Source organism: Vulpes vulpes, chromosome 12 (genome assembly GCF_048418805.1).
Source record: "Vulpes vulpes isolate BD-2025 chromosome 12, VulVul3, whole genome shotgun sequence".
NCBI lineage: Eukaryota > Metazoa > Chordata > Mammalia > Carnivora > Canidae > Vulpes > Vulpes vulpes.
Window position 1 is genome coordinate 181,402,956 of NC_132791.1, and position 20,543 is coordinate 181,423,498.

At 35.7% G+C, this 20,543-nt stretch overlaps 1 protein-coding gene across 7 annotated transcripts in view; it reads right to left on the bottom strand.

Annotated features, from left to right (window-relative positions):
• The window catches only part of NFAT5 (nuclear factor of activated T cells 5), a 113,390-nt gene that overhangs the window by 12,407 nt on the left and 80,440 nt on the right, over positions 1–20,543 (bottom strand). For 3 of the 7 annotated variants that reach the window (XM_026011587.2, XM_026011586.2, XM_026011588.2), the window contains 4 exons: positions 15,351–15,485; positions 15,173–15,225; positions 7,754–7,886; positions 2,358–2,441 (listed from right to left, as the gene is read on the bottom strand). In XM_026011587.2, coding sequence (XP_025867372.1) covers positions 2,358–2,441; positions 7,754–7,886; positions 15,173–15,225; positions 15,351–15,485 — 405 coding nt within the window. The remainder of the gene's footprint in view (positions 1–2,357; positions 2,442–7,753; positions 7,887–15,172; positions 15,226–15,350; positions 15,486–20,543) is intronic. The other 4 variants (XM_072731608.1, XM_072731609.1, XM_072731611.1 and 1 more) reach the window with 2 other exon arrangements.

Here is a 20,543-nt window from a genome sequence, read left to right on the forward strand (position 1 = left end):
ACCATGATTTGATAAAACTGTCAAAATCAGGTCTAAATTGTGAAAAACTAATAACATGTGTATGTGTTTCTTATCCAGTTTTTTAGCCTTTTAAGATTTTGATCAACTAAATCATTTATTACTAAAAATTAAGCATGACATTTACAACCTTTCAACCTTTAACTCATAATCTTATATTAGAAATTTCATGTTAAATTGGATTAGTGTCCCATTAGTATGATACACTATGAAAGTACCACCACAAAATTCTGGAGAGGGATGCCTGGGTGGCTCAGCGTTTGAGCATCTGCCTTCAGCTCCGGGTGTGATCCCAGAGTCTGGGATCAAGTTCTGCATCAGGCTCCCCATGGGCAGACTGCTTCTCCCTCTCTCTCTCATGAATAAATAAAATCTTTAAAAAAAATTTTTTTTGGAGAAAAGCATGGATGGCAAAGTTGGCCAAAAAAAAAAAAAAAATCATAAATATCCCTGACTTTCTATATGGATTAATTAATTATGGTATTATTCATCTAATAAGCATGGTTTATTTTTTATTTTTTAAAGATTTTATTTATTTATTCATGAGAATACACACACACACACACACACACACACAGGCAGAGACACAGGCAGAGGGAGAAGCAGGCTCCATGCAGGAAGCCTGATGTGGGACTCGATCCCGGGTCTCCAGGATCATACCCCGGGCCAAAGGTGGCGCTAAACCGCTGAACCACCGGGGCTGCCCAATAAGCATGGTTTAAATAATTTTTGCTTAGATGTGTTACCTTACACACTAGAGCTCAACCTATCCTTCTGTTATTACTGACTAAGTGACCTAGGGCAAATTTTTAACCTTGGTTTCTTCACCTGTGAAATGAGAATAATAAACTACCTACTTCATAAAGTTTGGAAGATTAAATGAGATAGTGCCAGTAAAAAGTACGGCATATTGCCTAGCACTTAATATACATTTGATAAATATGAGCTATGGTTATCCATTATATAGATTTGTAAATTTTCCTGTAGTTGAATCAGATAAACTTGGCTGTTTACTTATTATTGCAAAATCCCTCACTAATCTACTCTGGATGTGTTCATGGTCAGAAATTAAAATGGTAAGTTATGTACATGAATGCTGGATTTTGCTACTGATGATATTTAATAGACACATCATATTTGATTAAATATTTTTAATTTTAAGATTGGTTTTAACTCATGAATTTCATGGCAGAAAAATATAAATAATGGCTAGGAATTATAAAAATAAATCAATAGGGATTATGTAGTTGACATCTCCATCTATAATGGCAAAAAAGCATCACCACTGAGTATCTAGTTGTGTTAGAAATCCCTTAAGAAAAAAAAAAATCTTGATTTTTGCCCCTCTGACGTCCCAGGTATTACAGGCTGGGCACAGAATCAAGTCTGCAAGCCGGGGGGAAAAAAAAAAAAAAGAATGAAAGAAAAAAAAATTTACTCTGTGTTACATTATAACATCCTGAAGGTATCTTCATTGTTTCTTGGGGTTGGCAGGAGTAAATATGATGTCAGAAGGAAGGATGATAACAAGAAATCTTTTTTTTTTTTTTTTAAAGATTTTGTTTATTTATTCATAGAGACACAGAGAGAGAGCGAGGCAGAGGAACAGGCAGAGGGAGAAGCAGGCCCCCTATAGGAAGCCCGACATGGGACTCGATCCTGGGTCTCCAGGATCACACCCCAGGATGCAGGCGGCGCTAAACCGCCGCGCCACCATGGCTGCCCAATAACAAGAAATCTAAATAAACTTTTTCAAAATAGTTCAAATTTCAGTTTCAAAATTTCAATGTCAAATATTAATTTTGGTAGCAAGAAGCTTTACAGACCCTATTTTACATAAATTATTGTATTTTATACTTTAACATTAGGGAATAAAAAACATCAGAAAAATCTCCTCTCCTCCAACATACGCTTTAAAAGAGTTTGTTCAGGGGATCCCCGGGTGGCGCAGCGGTTTGGCGCCTGCCTTTGGCCCAGGGCGCGATCCTGGAGACCAGGGATCGAATCCCACGTCGGGCTCCCGGTGCATGGAGCCTGCTTCTCCCTCTGCCTGTGTCTCTGCCTCTCTCTCTCTCTCTCTGTGACTATCATAAATAAAAAAAATAAAAAAATAAAATAAAAAAAATAAAAGAGTTTGTTCATATGGTGAATAATGGGAAATACCAAGTTGGGAAATAAGTATCTGCATTCAGTAAAGTTAAACAAATGTTTATTTTGTGACATGGAGGATACCCTGTTAAGTGTTCTAAGCACATAAGAAAAAACAAAATAGTAAGATTTGCCAGACAAAATAAATAGGATCACCTTTTTATAATTTTTGGAAAGAATGGACTTGGTACCTTTCATGGCCTCTTCAAAAGAGCAAGGTCTTGAAGGACTAGATATTTCTTTCTTCACATTTACATTCAAAGCACCAGCTGCTGCTATAAAAGCAAAACAAAAAGATTGATGTATTTATTTAAACTTTCCCTAAGAAAAAGGTGTATCCTAAAAATCTTTAATTGGAATATTTCCTATAAAATATTATTAAATTATTTTTTTAGCAGAAAATCTAAGCAGAGATGAGTTTTTATAATCACCAATCTATGCCCTAAAAACTCACCAACCAAATGGGCAGTAACATGCTCATGTATCAAAACAAGAAACAATAGCAACTTAAAATCCTTTTTGTAACAGTATTGACACTGACAATATGTGATGAGTAGAAGACTGATGTGAAACCTTTTTTCTTCCCCTTTTCCCCCCCTCCATGCTGGGCGTGGAGCCCAATGCAGGGCTTGAATTCACAATCTTTAGATCAAGAGCTGAGCTGAGATCAAGAGTTGGATGCTGCACCCAGGTGCCCCATGATGGATATAAAACTCTTAAAATTCATCAAATATATTTTAACACCAGAATGAAAAAAATTCACCATTCATCTACATAAATGATTTATTAAAATAATATTGATTGAGAAATGTTAATCAATCAGTTGAACTAAATTAAAAATGTGATAAATAGGGGATCCCTGGGTGGCTCAGTGGTTTGGCGCCTGCCTTTGGACCAGGGCGCAATCCTGGAGACCCGGGATGGAGTCCTGTGTCAGGCTCCTGGCATGGAGCCTGCTTCTCCCACCTCCTGTGTCTCTGCCTCGCTCTCTCTCTGTGTTTATCATAAATAAATAAATAAATAAATAAATAAATAAATAAATCTTTTAAAAAAGTGATAAACAGAACCTATAACATTATGATTATTCTTTTTGTAAAGCCTTGGAAAAAATAATCTTTGTATATTATTAATAGAGAATTTCTAGACTATAACATCTAGTCATAGCAACTACAGCTACCATGGCAACTTTAAATTTAATGGACCTGAGAGTAGGGTTCAGTTCTAAAATGATAAATAGGGACACGCCTGGGTGGCTTAGAAGTTGAGTGTCTGCCTTCAGCCGAGGGTGTGATCCTGGGATCCAGGATCGAGTCCCACATTGGGCTCCCTGTGAGGAGACTGCTTCTCCCTTTGCCTATGTCTCTGCCTCTCTCTCTCTGTCTCTCATGAATAAATAAATAAATCTTTAAAAAAAATCTTTGACTTACTCAGAATGGGAACGGAATCACCTTATTTTCAATTTCTTTTAAATTTTTATCTTGGGATCCCTGGGTGGCTCAGAGGTTTAGTGCCTGCCTTGGGTCCAGGGTGTGATCCTGGAGTCCCGGGATCGAGTCCCACGTCAGGCTCCCTGCATGGAGCCTGCTTCTCCCTCTGCCTGTATGTCTGCCTCTCTCTCTCTCTCTCTCTCATGAATAAATAAAATCTTTAAAAAGAAAAAAAAAATAAATTTTTATCTTTATTTATTTTTAAGTAAAGTGTATACCCAATGTGGGGCTTGAACTAACAACCCTGAGATCAAGCATGGTGCTCTACTGACTGAGCCAGCCAAGAGTTCCACCTTATTTTCAATTTCTTATTTTTGATAGGACAAGGTGAAATGATACTTATGAAGAGACTATAAAGAGCTAGTTAGTTGTGAATAAAAAGACAAAATGAACACATCTAAGAATGAAGTTAAATAACTTAGTGTGCTACACAGGAAGTCCAATGAATGACATATAGGGAACTGAATGGAAAAGAAATCCATAGACAGTTTTAAAGCATAACAATAATTCTAACAATTACAGACTTACCTATCATCCATCCATCTATCAATCTATCAATCTACCAATCTACAGCTTGAGTGTGAGCAGGGTAGGGAATAGGAGAGGGAGGGAGAATCTTAAGAAGGCTCCACACCCAATGCAGAGCCTGATGCAGGGCTTGACCTCATGACCCTGAGATTATAACCTGAGCAGAAAACAAAAGTTGGATGCCTAATCAATTGAGCCACCCAGGTACCCCGCAACCACAGATTTAAAAATAGAAATCTTGGAAAACATTTAAATTTCAACTTTTAAAATCAAGTTTTAGTCAATTGTTGTTAGAGAAAAAAAAAGAATAATTATTATATCCCTCATTTCTTACAGAAATACCACTGCTGTGTCACTGCAAAAAATACCTGATGTGATTTACGTGTCTTCATAAAGTGAAGTGAAAACTTTGGTGACTAACTGGCAAAGTTTTATGACCCTGCAAACTAAAAGCTTGGGAACATGCACATGAAGTATATTTTTTAGCTCTAGACTCAGAGTGCTGTAGAGGAGCTTTATCTGGCAAAGCATGCAGAACCAGTTTATGTTCAATTGAACCCTTGCCCCAATCACATGTACCAAATATCCATGATCCCCGCATTTTCTGCATAACTATGTTAGACTATGAGTACAGTCTCAGATCTCCAGAGCAGACAGAGCTTGGAAGCACTGGTTGGTGCACAAAGGCCCTCTAGGTATAGAATGAAGCTAAGAAAGAAAAGAAGGCTACCAGACTGGGGAATCCTCCTTCCTTGTGTTGCCATATCTGACTTAGAACTCCCAAGCATTCTGATAATCCTAAATTCAACTCTCCTCTTTCAGGTTGGTATGAAAGTACCTTGGTCAAATCAGGAGGACAGGACTTATTAATTTGCTAGTTTAATTATAACTTTTAAATATTTAGGCAAGTAGTATAATAGTCATCATTTCTACAATACTGGGGTAGTCCTAGTTTTTGCTGTTATAATTATACACCACTCAAATGTTTAACCACAGTCCCCAGATGAATCACAACAGCAATTGGTTTATCATGAGATAGTGCAAATTTTCTATAACCAAGTTTTCCTGAAAATCATATTCTCTCTCATGTATATCTGAAAAGATTATATTTCAGAAAACACAAGAAGTGAAATTATAGCAAAGTTCTTTTTTAAAAATATTTTATTTATTTATTCATGAGAGAGAGATAGAGGCAGAGACACAGGCAGAGGGAGAAGCAGGCTCCATGTAGGGAGCCCAACATGGGACTCAATCCCGGGACACCAGGACCACACCCCGGACTGAAGGCAGGCGTTAAACCACTGAGCCACCCGGGGATCCCCAGGAAAATTCTTTAATTAACTATATCATAAAGGCAGAAACTGAAGCATTAGGTCTTATTACAAAGTTTGCATAGTATGTATTTATTTGATTAAGAGATTCTGAGTATAACTGTTATCTATTGAAGACAAAATATGAAAGGAAAAACTTAAAAGAATAGACATGTTAATGATTGCCTAAATGTGGCCAAAGATAGCCAATTAGTGTATGCTGTTAAGCAGAAGACTTAAAAGCTGTTTTATCTGCCAATTTTTCAAAGGGAAATTTCTTTTTTTTTTTTTTAAAGATTTATTTATTTATTCATGATAGAGAGAGAGAGAGAGAGAGAGAGAGAGAGAGAGAGAGAGAGGCAGAGGGAGAAGCAGGCTCCATGCCAGGAGCCCGATGCAGGACTCGATCCCGGGACTCCAGGATCGCACCCTGGACCAAAGGCAGGCGCCAAACCGCTGAGTCACCCAGGGATCCCCTCAAAGGGAAATTTCTAATCATCAATATGCATCAGTAAGAAAGGACAGTACTAAGAGAGGATTCTTAGTGCTGACACTAAACACTTCAAAGTCCAAAATGTTCTTCATAATTAATCAATAAAAGCAAACAAATAACCATAAAACCTCAGTATTTTCAACACCGCAAAATCTTTGAGGCTATTCCCTGACTAGATACCTACATTTCCCTCTTCCCTTTCCACACAAATGATACAGCTCATTAGTTCTGTATCAATTATGCCAGCTTTCTCCTCACGAGTAAGCTCCTCTTAACAAAAAATATTAAATGCCACTATTCAAGTAATTTAGCGATTACTAAAATGCTTTAGCTACCATTAGTTTTAAGTCAAACTTTCTTGGATTTTTGAGACCTTTCTAGAAAGAAAACAATAAAATATTTGGTCTCTTTGAGTATCTTCTCTTTTATTTATTTTTGAAACCAGTATATTATTTCTAAACTTTGCCTTTTCCTGCCTGAAAATTTTACTGCTGATCTTTTATTCTGAGACAAATATTAATTTCATTAATGCTATGTAATGTAGCATACTTTTACAGCAAACTGGTGGATAATAATAAGCAATGCTGTGAAATTTAGACATGATTTATTTTATTTTTATTTTTTAATAAATTTTATTTTATTTATTCATGAGAGAAAGAGAGGCAGAGACACAAGCAGAGGGAGAAGCAGGCTCCATGCAGGGAGCCTAATATGGGACTCGATCCCGGGACTCTGCGATCATGCCCTGAGCCAAAGGCAGGCGCTCAACCATTGTGCCACCCAGGTGTCCCTAGACATGATTTTTTAAAAAGGGGAGAGATTCATTAAATGATAGAAAGTAATTATCAAGATAAGATTAACTCAGGTCTAGTTACGGTTTCCATTGCTTTTTCTTGCCTGGGCTTTTTTCCCCTCTGCCACCTTTAGTCACCTTGTACCTCAATGAATCCTGAACTATATGGGAATAACATAAACAATAAACTTAAAATATGGAAGAAATGCTAATTCTGAAGTATGCCTGAGACTGGAATGAACTGAACCAATGGTAAACATAGCAGAAATCAAGCATAGGTCAATGGAACATGTATAGAGTTTCATTTTCTAAAATGTTCCCCCTACTTTTGCCAGGAAAAGGCTTCTCTTCTTTAAGCAACTAAATGTGTAGGGAAGAAATTCTTAAGAGACTTCCTACCCAGAGATCTTCTAAACTTATGAACATTTCAATTGTTTTTATTGTTCTGGTTTCTAAAGGAACTACTTTACCTCAATGCTTGAAATTGTATTTGAAATACTAACCAAATAAATATTTTTGACTACAAATTAGAAAATGTTACATGCATACAACTCCACTTGTGATTTTATCATTTATCAATCCAAGCTTATCTCTCCCTCTCCCAAAATGCATCCTATAGGCCAGATACAGACTAAACTATTAAGTTTTTCAAAGTCGTCACTTTTACCTTTCTGTATATAAGAGGTACTAAATGAATGATAACTCTTACCAAGTAATATGGATGATATAATTCTGTAGAGTAAACTTCAGAGCATTCCTAGCTTTTCTTTATACTATTGGAGCATAAGCAGAAATAATATCCTTGACATAAGAGTAAAAACAGTATGTGGTGGACATCTTCTTAGGAAATCATGCCCTTAGAAATCAATTCATCCTAGCACACAACTTTTTCTTTTTGGTTGACTGGTCTTCATATGCTTCCAAAAAATTAGAAATTAGTGATTGATTTTAATTCAGAATTTTTATTTTGACATACCTGGGTCAGGAGTGTAAGTGAATGGCTGAACATCATGAGATCTTCCAGCATTGGTCACTACATATATTCCCACTGATACTGGCAACGTTATATGTTGGTCATGATATGGGGGAACCTTCACAATAAGATGATTCTAAATTTAAAGGAAATAACAAGAGTCAAAAAAGAAGCAATATTTAAATTAAAAATTTGAAATAATTATAATTAAGTACATTTCCTATTAGCTATAAAGTATAAAAAGTCTGACTAGGAAAAAAAAAGCATTTTAAAGCTCAGGTTCACAGGCATCATGACATTAAACTTAAAACTGCTTTTAATTTATTTTTATTTTATTTTTTTAGTATTTTACTTATTCATGAGAGACACAGAGAAAGAGAGAGAAACAGAGATACAGGCAGAGGGAGAAGCAGGCCTCCCACAAGGAGCCCTGATGTGGGACTCCATCCGGGGATCACGCCCTGAGCTGAAGGCAGATGCTCAACCACTGAGCCACTCAAGTGTCCCTGCTTTTAATGTTTTACAACAGCTTACAAGGTGCTTCTCCCGCCAACTATCTCTCTTTTCCATTCTCCCTGAGCTTGTTACATTCTGGCCATGCCAACCTTCTCAGTCCAGTCTTTTAACACATTAAATTCATTTTTGTTTTTACCTCACAGCTATTACAACTTGCTTGTCTCTCCCACTGAAATATTCTTCGTTCGCCTCTTCAAATGGCTAGTTCTTAACCCATTTTCAGGTCTTACTCAAAATGTTACCTCCACATAGAGGCCAGCCTTCTATGACCATACTACTTGAAGTAGTAACCCTTCCCAACCGGGTCACATAATCTTATTTCTAAAACAGCATTTATCACCACTTTAAATTACTGTGATTGTTTTTTCACTCTCCAATCACAAGAATTTAAGCTCTGTAAGAACCTAGGATGTTCTGTTCTTCATTCTATAACCACTGTTAAACACCTTATACAATATAGATCAAATGTATTTGTTGAATTAAAAAATGAATAAATTTTGAGAAAAAAAATATGCCCACCAAGCACAATGTCAATTATATGTTTTGTACAACATTAATTGTGAAGTGCCTTTCGCAATGCAGTTCACAACTGCTTCCTAACCACTTTCTCATTTAAAGTCAGATAGAGTTCAGTGTACCCAACCCTACCAAATCAAAGTTATTTTTTTGTCAGATAGTGGCAGAAGCATCCTCATAAGAAAAAAGTTTATAGTGCTTCATCAGCACTCACTCAAAGAAGACTTCATCTTCTTGAACCATATTTGAGTTTTGCAACTTCTTCCCTAGTATATTATAGTAATGGGAAGGAGTATTAAGGGTTAGCGATTATGTTTTTCTACTGAGGATGTGATATGCAGGAGGTTAATGATGGCAAATGAGGATGATGTGAGTTTTCTTTTCTTTTTTTAAGATTTATTTATTTATTCATGTGAGACACAGAGAGAGGCAGAGACACAAGCAGAGAAGAAGCAGGCTCCCCATGGGGAGCCCGATGCAGGACTCCACCCCAGGACCCCGGGATTACACCCTGAGCTGAAGGCAGACGCTCAGCCACTGAGCCACCCAGGCGTCCTTCTTATTTAGCTAGACTACAGTTGATTGACTCAGTTCATAGAACTGAGTGACAAGTGACAAGTGGGGCCAAGATCAAGGTTTCAATTTTTGAGCAATTAGTTCGTTTCTAAGCCATTTTTTTAAAAAGATTTATTTATTTTTGATAGACATAGAGAGAGAGAGAGAGAGAGAGAGGCAGAGACACAGGAGGAGGGAGAAGCAGGCTCCATGCCGGGAGCCTGACATGGGACTCGATCCCGGGTCTCCAGGATCGCGCCCTGGGCCAAAGGCAGGCGCTAAACCGCTGAGCCACCCAGGGATTCCCCGTTTCTTTTCTTTCTTTCTTTTTTTTTTTAAAAGATTTTATTCATTTATTCATGAGAGACACAGAAAGAGAGGCAGAGACTGAAGCAGGCTCCATGCAGGAAGCCCGATGTGGGACTTGATCCTGGGACCCCAGGATCATACCCCGGGCTGAAGGCAGATGCTTAACCACTAAGCCACCCAGGCGCCCCTGGATTCCCCATTTCTAAGCCATCTTAAAACACTCTCTGAAACAGTCATGTTAGAAGTAAAGAAATAGCTTCTGAATTATGGCACTATGCCTCCTAAGCCCAGTTAGCCATCCTCCCCCAAATCAATCAATCAATCAATCAATCAATCAATCACTTTTTAAGCTAGGTGAAAACACATGTATACATGAGTGTATGTCTACAGATATTTGGACATACTGAAAGCACATACTCAAATACACATAAGCTCATCAAAAAATGTATCTGCATTGATCTAACTTCTAATAAACAGTTTTAAAATTCTGCTTACTCTTAACGTTACTCTTTTGTTTGAACACTCTAACTATGTCACAAAGCAGTCCGACCTGAAGAGATGTTTGAATGGATGGGCTTATGAGGTTATCCTCTCATTCTTAAAATTATTTGGCAAATTTTGCAACTGAAATTATTCTTCTGAATAAAATCTTATTTCTTGGTAATCAGTAACAGAATTAGTATTTAAAAGTTGGATGCATATGTTATTTAAAAGCTTTTACTCCACTTGCTTTGAGAGTATATTTAAACAAATCTAATTCGAAACCTTTAAAAAACCAAATGAATCTATTTTTATACTAATCTTTCATACTCTCTCAATTTGCATCTAGAAATTCTACAAGTGATTTGAATTAAAAACTAGGTAAATTATGAAGTGATAGAAAGTTGTTTTTAAACACTATTTTAGTAAATTAAGAGCAATTAGCTACCATTAAGTTAGGAGCACAATACAGATAAAACACACAAAGGGTTGGGAGGCCTTTGGAGCAAGTCAATATTCTCTAGCATAAAAATAGAAGCATATCTTAATTTTAATTTCTTAGAAAAAATCTGCCTGGGTTCAAAATAACAATTTTCTTCTCAGTAGATAATTTTTTTTTAAATTTATAAGCTATGGTGCTAGATATTTTCCATTCTCCTAAACGACAATTTATCATTGCCACGTTCATTTTGCAGTTGAGGATATGTCTACATATGTACAATTAGAAACACTAACAAAATTCCTAATAAAATAATTTGAAAATATGCAACCTCTAAGCCTTTGTTTAGTCTAGATGTTCCCAAAAATTCTGAGGATCTCTTTTGGCATTTCTTTTAATAACTTTCCATATTTAAACTGATAATTCCATCTTTTCCAAAACTCCTAAGCTTCTCTTTATTTTTTATTGTTTCCCTCTAAAGAGTGCAATAGAAAGACCTCAGAAGACTAAAGATTGAGAAATAACAATCTATACAACTTTGTATTTTTGATACACTAATGCCTGTTTCATGTTTTATAAAACAAGCTATTCTTTTTTTTTTTTTTTTGAAGATTTTATTTATTTATTTATGAGAGACACATAGAGAAAGGCAGAGACACAGGCAGAGGGAGAAGCAGGCTCCATGCAGGGAGCCTGATGTGGGACTCGATCCTAGGTCCCAGGATCATATCCTGGGCTAAAGGCAGAGCCAAACTGCTGGGCCATCAGGGCTGCCCTAAAACAAGCTATTCTTTTTTTTTTTTTTTTTTTTTAAACAAGCTATTCTTAAATTGAATTATATACTTCTTAGTTTCTAATATAACCATTCTTAGCTTCTAGATCCCTTTTTAAGATCATCTCCATATTTCAAGCTATGAAACTCTTGCTTTCTTTCAAAACCAACTTATGTTTAAGACTATGTATATATACATATAGAGATTATATAATTTAACTATATGTGAAAGATAAATCTTAAGAGATTGATCTTTAAGATATATATCTTTTGTATATATTTAATAGGCAGAATTTATCTGAAATTGTTAAGCTGGGAGTAGATATAATGACCATGTGCCTATCACATTTGGTATATATGTGCACAAGATATTATTGCTTTGAACAGAAGAGCCAGATATTAAACAAAGAACTGTTTTTCCCAGACTTCATTAATCTCAATTTATTTAAGTCTATTTTTAAAGTATTATTCATTCTTACTCTCTACTCAACATGGGGCTCAAACTCACAATCCTGAGGTCAGGAGTCATATGCACCTTCAACTGAACCAGCCAGGACCTCTCAACTTTTAAACTTATATTATTTTTAATTTATTTTATTATTTTTTAAACTTCTGAATAATAAAAAAGCTTAACGACTGATGAGTTAATTTTGGAGTTGCAAACGAAGTTATCACAATTACTCATAACTGCAATTTGCAAAGTTATCTTTAAATGGTCTTTTCTACTATACCATCTTTTGTTCATTTTTTAATACTACAGAGGTCCTTTCAGCTTTTCTGTATAGACCTGGTATTTCTTTACTGACTAAAATTTCTTTTCTCTTGTTTTCTGAGTACTCTTTCCTCTAAATGTTTATTTTTCCAAACAGATTTTTTTAAAAGTAATCTCTACACATAAGCTCAAACCCACAACCCCCAGATAGAGTCACATGCTTCACCAACTGAGCCAGCCAGGCACCCCTAAATGTTTTGGTTTTTTTTCTTTTTCTTTAATATAATCTGTTGGATCAATTCTTTATATCTCCATTGTGATCCAACTCTAAAACACTTCCCAGAAAGTCTCTTAGGAAAAAAAGACAGAAAGCTCTCTGAAAAAGATAAAAATTTAAAAATGAAAAGAACTATAGAATTAATGAAAGATCATATTATGTTTTAGTTTGTTATACATACTTGCTTGAAAAAACCCCAGGACCTCTAGATAAAGTCACCAAATAAGGACATTAATTCCTTTCCATTCCACCATGTCTTATTTTTATGATTATTCTTCTTTAATCTATTGTAGCTGGTATAACTACCCTGAAAAAAAGTGTTTTAAGAATATTAACTACCCCATGCCTCAAAGGTAAAGAAGTAAAAAAAGGAAGCACGGAAAGAAGGAAGGAAGAGGAAGAGGGAGAGGAGTTAGAAGAAGAAGAGGGGGAGAAGAAGAGGAAGGTGAAAGATGAGGAAGAGGAGGAGGAGAAAAGACTTAACAAAAGACTTAACTTCTTAACACTTCTTAAGTTCTATATGAATCAGCAAGTTAAGACTATAATTTGTTGTAGCTATCTTAATATTTTGTACAATTTATAGGGCAAGTTTCTCAGTCTCCAGAACTAGTTTTCTTATCTATAAACTATATCATAAGGTAAGGAAGAGAAATTATAATAGAATATTACTAGAAAGGAATTTACATTAATCTAACCAACTCATCAAAAAACAAAATGTTTATAGAACACATAGAAGTACTGCACAGATAAGGTAAGCTTTAGTCAGGACCAAAACTACAGGCATGTAAGAGCCTGGTTGAAATCAGGGTTTTAAGTCCCCTCAGAAAGAATAAGGAACCTCAGACCCCAGGGTCCTAATTTTCTTCAAAGTGAATAAAATGAACTGACAGTTTTTTTTTTTTTATATATGTTAAGTGCTTAATATTATGAGGAACACAGAAGACTCAAAATATATTGTTCCTAACCTCTGGGAGTCCTTGAAAGGAAGCCACTGTAGTTCATGGGGAATGGGAATGGTCTGATCAAATAAATTATATAAGAAATCATAAAATGTCAGAGTTAGAAGGAATCTCTCATATAATCTAGTAAAAATTTACGTATTAGAAAACTTGGAAAAAGAAAAAGAAAAAAAGAAAAAAAAAAAAAAAAGAAAACTTGGGCACAGAAGTGACCTGTCTTATTTAGGTAACACAGACTGTTAGTGATTAAGTGCTAGAACTTCAGTTAAGACATATTGCCCAAAGGTAATGTGACAAACAAATGACTGTTAAGTCCCACTATCTCTTTTGGCAGCATGTAGTAGTAGCGTAAAGCCAGAGGAAAACTTTCTACATAGCATTTATCTAGGTGTATAAGAAGCTCTACTTATTATAGGATACTATTTTGTGAAGAATTAACTCAACCCAAAGTAAGATTTAGTTTTTGCCCTTGGCTACTGAAAAGTAATCTCTAAGACCTTTAATTTCTGCTTGATAGGGGTATCTCTGATTTGGGACTTTTGCCACTGGATTAACACATCCAACAATGTGATTTACGAAGGGGACTTTGGAATATGTCATATTAGTTTCAAGCTCTGATGGAACTGAACACTAAAGGTTAGCTGCATGGGCAATATGTGACTGAGCCCTAACAAAAACTCTGGGTACAATGGCTTGGATGAGTTTCCTGATTGATAAATACTCTGTGTATTGTCACACATGGATGTGCTGAGAGTGTAAGGCATCCTGAGGACAACAGAGGCTTCACCTTCGGGACCTTCCCAGACCTTGCTCTATGGGTCTTTTCCCTCTGGCTGGTTCTGATTTGTGTCCTTTTGCTTTAATAAAACTGAAATTAAATATAGTGCTTCCTGAATTTTGCGGGTTATTCTAGCAAATCTGAGTAGGGAGTGGGAACCTCTAAATCTGAAGCCTACTGTTCAAAAATGAAAGTGGTCAGGAGACTCCTGAACTTGTGCCTAGTATCTGAAGTGAGGGCAGTATCAGAGAACACTGTGCCCTTAGCTTTGAGTTTGGCAATGTATTATAGTGGATATATATTTTAGATTTTATTAAAAAAATACAAAGCAATAAAAAAAACTTTAAAAGTTACAAACTTTTTTGCTAAATTGGCCAATCTCTAATTTTTTCCTCTTCCATCTCTCCTGTTTGCTTTCATGTGCTATTTTCTACTCCTTTTCTTCTCCTCTGGTAAATTTTAGGCTTTGGGTATTTTACATGTAAGTTTGTTCCTCTCTTCATGATCTATACCTATGTGTTACTCTGCTTATGCCTTCTATCTGATTTGTTCATTCATTTGTCCTTCTCTTCTGATAGTCTTAACTTCTGTAAGTGTAATACTATTTGTTCCACATTCTAATTCATAAGCCAGTTTTTTACCCTGTTTTCAAGCTCTTTTTACTTGTCATTTAGAAAATAACATATGGTGAGGTCCTACAGACCCTTTAAATGTAACAAACAGTGCCTCTGCGAAAAAGTAACTAACAAACATAGAACACCTACACAGAGCAGGTACTCAATAAATAAGTTTCCCTTTGATTTAACTAAATAGTAAATCTGGATAATCCAAATCCTCAGAACAAACAAATATCAGGAAAGAAAGGTTTCATTTATTAACAATGATAATTTATTAATGCTTCTAACTTTTAAAAATAGGTAACTGTCATTTTTAGCATCAGTGGAATAATTCCATTTCAGTTAGAGAAATTCTCAAGAAAGAAACTTTTAAATGATTTGTATGAATTCTACATAAAGAAGAAATTTAATCTGTTGATCAGGAAAATTTCAGAACAAAACTAAATTTCTCAGAGAGTAAATAATTAAACTACAAAAAGGGTTAAATTATACCTGATGAAATAATTCCATGTCAATTTCAGCTTCTGACTTCCAAGAGTTTTCATCTGATTGAAATAAAAACAGTAATTTACTAAAATTCTGAAACTCTTTTTACTTTGTAGCTATTATTGTATCTTTATAACAAAGTAGAACATGCGACATTTTCCATACCAGTATTATGCCTACTTACCAGAAACATTTTCTTGGAAAATAACTTTAGTTCCTTTCAGAAAGTTCTTGCCGATTAAAAATACTTCTTCCTCTCCTTTCACTGAACAGCTATGCAAGCTTTTCTTTAAGATTTCTGGCACTCCTGCTGGCTGAGCTGTGGGTACACATAAGCATTCCATAAAAAGAACCACCAACACTTATTTCTTTTCTAAAATCGACTCAATTATCCAGTTCTAGAAGTTGTCTTTGTGGACCTCTGAATTGGACTTCCTTTACCCTGCAGCTTAACTTTCACCCTAACAAGAAAAATCCAGGAATTAATTTTTAATAATTCTGTATTAAGTTTTATTAATGTATTAATGTATTAATTTTTAATAATGCTGATGAGATTTTGTAGGGATAGATTAATGTCTAAGATGGGGTTTTATTATATATCATCTTTGTTTTATCATTGTGACTGATGAATAGGTTTTAAAATATGCACTTAGTTGGGCAGCCCTGGTGGCTCAGTGGTTTAGTGCCGCTTGCAGCCTGGGGTATGATCCTATCCTGGAGATCCGGGATCGAGTCCCACGTTGGGCTTCCTGCATGGAGCCTGCTTCACCCTCTGCCTGTCTCTCTCTCTCTCTCTCTCTCTCTCTGTGTGTCTCTATGAATAAATATAATCTTAAAAAAATGCACTTAATTGTATTTGTCATATTTTTTAAGAATTCTATTTAAAAACAAGCTTGTCCCACAGTCCTAACCTCAAAAATGCCAGCTATGCTTTTGCCATTACAAGACTTCTGAAGCAATATGTGCCTCTGGGTGGTGGTGAGGGCTACTTTCAGAATCTACACCCAGGACTCAGAGGCCCCACACCAAAAGAACACCTAAAAACAGACCGACTCTAAATCTGAATAGTTTTTTCTACAAGGGTATCTCCCTGAACTAGGATGACCTGAGCTCAAAAAATAAAATGCACTAGTTTTCCAATTACAAGACAAAGTAACTACTACTAAAATAAACAAAGAAGCTGTAAAGTACTGAAGGCACAAATCTAATGAATAAATTATAATCAGCCTACCAACTTTTCTCATGCCAGGATTTCCTTAAGAAAATCTAATAGGTATTCCTTAGCAAAACAGGTTTCTAAGTCAAGTAAATCTGGGAAATACTGGGTTAAAGCAAAGCTAAATAAGCAAAAGGATTTCTCTAAGTATTTAATATGCTGATAAACAGTATAAATATTCAAGAAGTGAATATAGTATACAAGTTCCATGCACAGATCAGGACAGGCCATGTGACTTCTTTGTATAATGAAATGTGAACTGAAATAATGTGCCAGTTCCAAGGAAAAGGCTTTTAGAACCTCACATGGTTCCACTATTTCCTTCTTCCGCTCTACTACAAAAATGGCAATGTCCCAGATAAGAGCAGCTTCTTCAGCCTGAATCCTAAAGTGAAGGGAATGGACCTGCTTCAAAACCACAGCCAATACAATCATAAAATGAGGGAGAAATAGAACTGTTGTTGAATGCCACTGAGTTTTGTTGTTGTTGTTACTGCATCATTTAGCCTTATTTTCTGATACTAACAAGTATCCTGTCCTTATTTAATATTTATTTATTTATTCATGAGACACACACAGAAAGAGGCAGAGACGGGGAGAAACACACTCTCTCCTGCGGGGAGACTGATGCCAGACTCAATCCCAGGACTCCGGGATCACAATCTGAGCCAAAGGCAGACATTCAACCACTGAGCCACCCAGGTACCCTCATTAAATATTCAAACAGAAAATGACACTTGCAGCAATGTCTAAGAGTTTAAAAGAAAGTGTGAATGTATAACCATATACACTGGTTACAACCCACAGGGTTAATGTATGAAGAAAACACAAACAGTTATTGGCCAAATACTAGTAATTATATGCTTAAGATTTTATTTATTTATTCATGAGAGACAGAGAGAGAGGCAGAGACATATGCAAAGGGAGAAGCAGGCTCCTTGCAGGGAACCCGATATGGGACTTGATCCCAGGATTCCGGGATCATGCCACTGAGCCACCCAGGCATCCCCTATATGCCCTTTTTAAATGAAGAATTAACTTTTTTTTTTTAAGATTTTATTTATTTATTCATGAGAGACGCAGAGAGAAGGAGAGGCAGAGACACAGGCAGAGGGAGAAGCTGGCCCCATGCAGGGAGCCCAACGCGGGACTCAGTCCTGGGACTCCAGGATCACGCCCTGGGCCAAAGGCAGGCGCTAAACCTCTGAACTACCCAGGGATCCCCATGAAGAATTAACTTAACTAATTTATAGCTTTTTAGAGTAACACTGGAACTAGATATTTGTTTTAAAAGGACATTCAATGGGATGCCTGGGTGGCTCAGTGGTCGAGCGTCTGCCTTTGGCTCAGGGTGTGATCCTGGAATCCCAGGATTGAGTCCCACATCAGGCTCCCTGCATGGGGCCTGCTTCTCCCTCTGCCTCTCTCTCTCTGTGTCTCTCATGAATAAGTAAATAATATCTTTAAAAAAAAATTAAAGGACATTCAAGAAAAACAGTAAATTTTTTAAAGATTTTTTTATTTTTAAGTAACCTCTATACTTAACATGGGCCTTGAACACACCTTGAGATCAAGAGTCATTATTCTCCAAGGTCTGAGCCAGCCATGTATCCCAGGAAATATTATTTTGATTAGAAAACAATAAGAGGCGAAAATTTATATGAATATATTATATTAATCAAATGAATGGAAAGTATGTATATAACCTTTCTCCCCATTTTCAAATACTATGTAGAAATTCCACTTCACTGATGCTTATCAAAACTTATTTTTTTCCTATCTCATTTTTTTCCTTTTATGTATTAAGGGTATATAATGGCCAAATGAGGCCCTTCTGAAAGGTACACTGTGTACATATCTTCTATATATTTGTATTTACTTATACAAAGAACTAGTCTGTTACTGTTCAAGATAATTTAACTTTTAGCTTTTTTTTTTTTTTAACTTTTAGCTTTTGATCTTAAAAGGTCTTTTCTATTAAAAAGTTTAATGGTTACCGAAGAGCTAGACACCATACCAAACAGAACTAAAGTCACTATAAGCATTAACTATTTTATTTTTATCTTTAAGTAATTAGTAAGCCAGCTCTTGAAAGTGATCACATTGCTTAAAAAACTGTAACACAAAAAAAGCAGCCACTTTTCTGGTATTATAAAAACAATGTGCTTCTAGATGCTTTTCAAATACTAGCTTCAAAAATAAAGCTGAAAAAAATTAATGAATGTCTGAATACTGAAAAATAACAGAGCAAATATTTCATTGTGCCAAAAGAATTAGTAAGCTTTTTAAAAATGTCTGTGAAGAGAAGGAAAGTTTACTCAATGTTACGATCCTTTTCCTAAAGTTGTGGGATACACAGAAATAATGGAGTTAGAAACTTGTTAAATTCAGTCCGATTTAATCCAATACAAGGTATTGGATTTAATACTTATGGTATTTAATCCAATACCATAAGGTGAAGAAAGCTAAAATTAATTTTGCTATATTTTTAAAAATTAGCATAGAAGAAGGGTGGATACTAAAAAATATGAAAATTGATATTTTTAATTTGCTATAGTATCACCAAATAATATAAACAATATAAAAGGGAGTAATTCTTTCATCCCCTTAAAAACAAACAAAAACAGAGAATAGGTCCAGTAGTCATTGTTAAACAAGTAAAAGCAGGACTTCTTTTTTCAATGTCACAAAGCACATAAATACTGGCAATAGGCCTTCTTTCCATGGAGTGTCTCTCCTCCCTTCTACCTCTATCACCTTTTGGCTCCTCTTCCTCTTTTACCTCCTCTCATCTTCCTGTTTCCTTTTATCTCCCATTCCAATTCTAACCCTTCTTACTAACCTATTTCCTTTTCACCTCTCTTTCTATTCCAATTGCTCAAACATGTCAAAAACGTTATATTCATGGAAATAAACATAAACCAGGAACCTGTAATGAAACATTCTTATTGTTAATTTTTTAAATAAAAAGACTTTGGAGGCCCTTTGCTTCACTGTGTCTTATTTACATGTTTACTTTTCCTTTTCCCTCATATCCCTACTCCAAAGGCTAAGTGCAACCCTCAGGCTCCCTAAAGTAGTCAGGTTAAAATTCAAATTATTTAGCTCAACACACATGTCTCTATAAAACAGATCTTGCCAGGCTCTAATAGCTTCAAATCTTACTACTTCTTCATAGTATCTTTTTTTTTTTTTTTTTTTTTGAGAGGGAGAGAAAGAATCTTAAGTAGGCTTCATGCCCAGCGCCAAGCCTGACTAGGGGCTCAATCTCACGACCCTGAAATCATAACCTGAGCTGAAATCAAGAGTTGGACACTTAACTAACTAAGCTACCCAGGCACCCCTCAACCTCTTTTTAATTCCCTTGAAAGAAGCATATGCTTTCATTGAGTGTATTTATACACCCTTCCCTTTGCCTACAATGACCTTCATCTAAACCCTGTTCTGTCTGGTTTGCTTTTCTATTTGTCCTTCAACACACAGCACAAGTTTTACCATCTCCAAAACAAGATGTTCTTCTTTTCTAATGTTTCTCCTGTACCCTATTCACGCATCTGCTATAGTCTTTATATCACTTTATAATAGGAAACTTATCTTTTTTTTTTTTTTCTCTAGCCTGCTAGAGTAAGCTCCTTAAGCTATCACATCTTTATTTCCAGAACTGGGCATGTTTTAACTATCCCTTCAATTAGCTATGAAGTTTACCCCAAACCTTTGGAGATTCTGATTTAAATAAGTGTTTTTGTTTGTTTGTTTGTTTTTTAATTTTAAATGCACCACAGAAGACTCTAACAGCCAAGATTGAGAAGCAACACATTTATATTGAATAAAATGACTGACTGAATGGAAATAAGGCAGTATTTTGTTAGAATACAGTACTGTTTCTATGGAGTAAATTGTAACCCCAATAAGAACAACTTTGACTCAGGGCGTGATCCCAGGGTCCAGGACTCAGTCCCACATTGGGCTGTGAGGAGCCTGCTTCTCCCTCTGCTTGTGTAAACATACATGATAGTATGTTTACAGCAAATTAAAAGTATGTTCTTCTTGCAAGTGATTTTTTAATTTAAATATTAATTGACATATATTCAATGTTACATTAGTTTGTGTACAATATGATTTAACAACTCTTTACCTTATGCTATGCTCACCATGAGTACA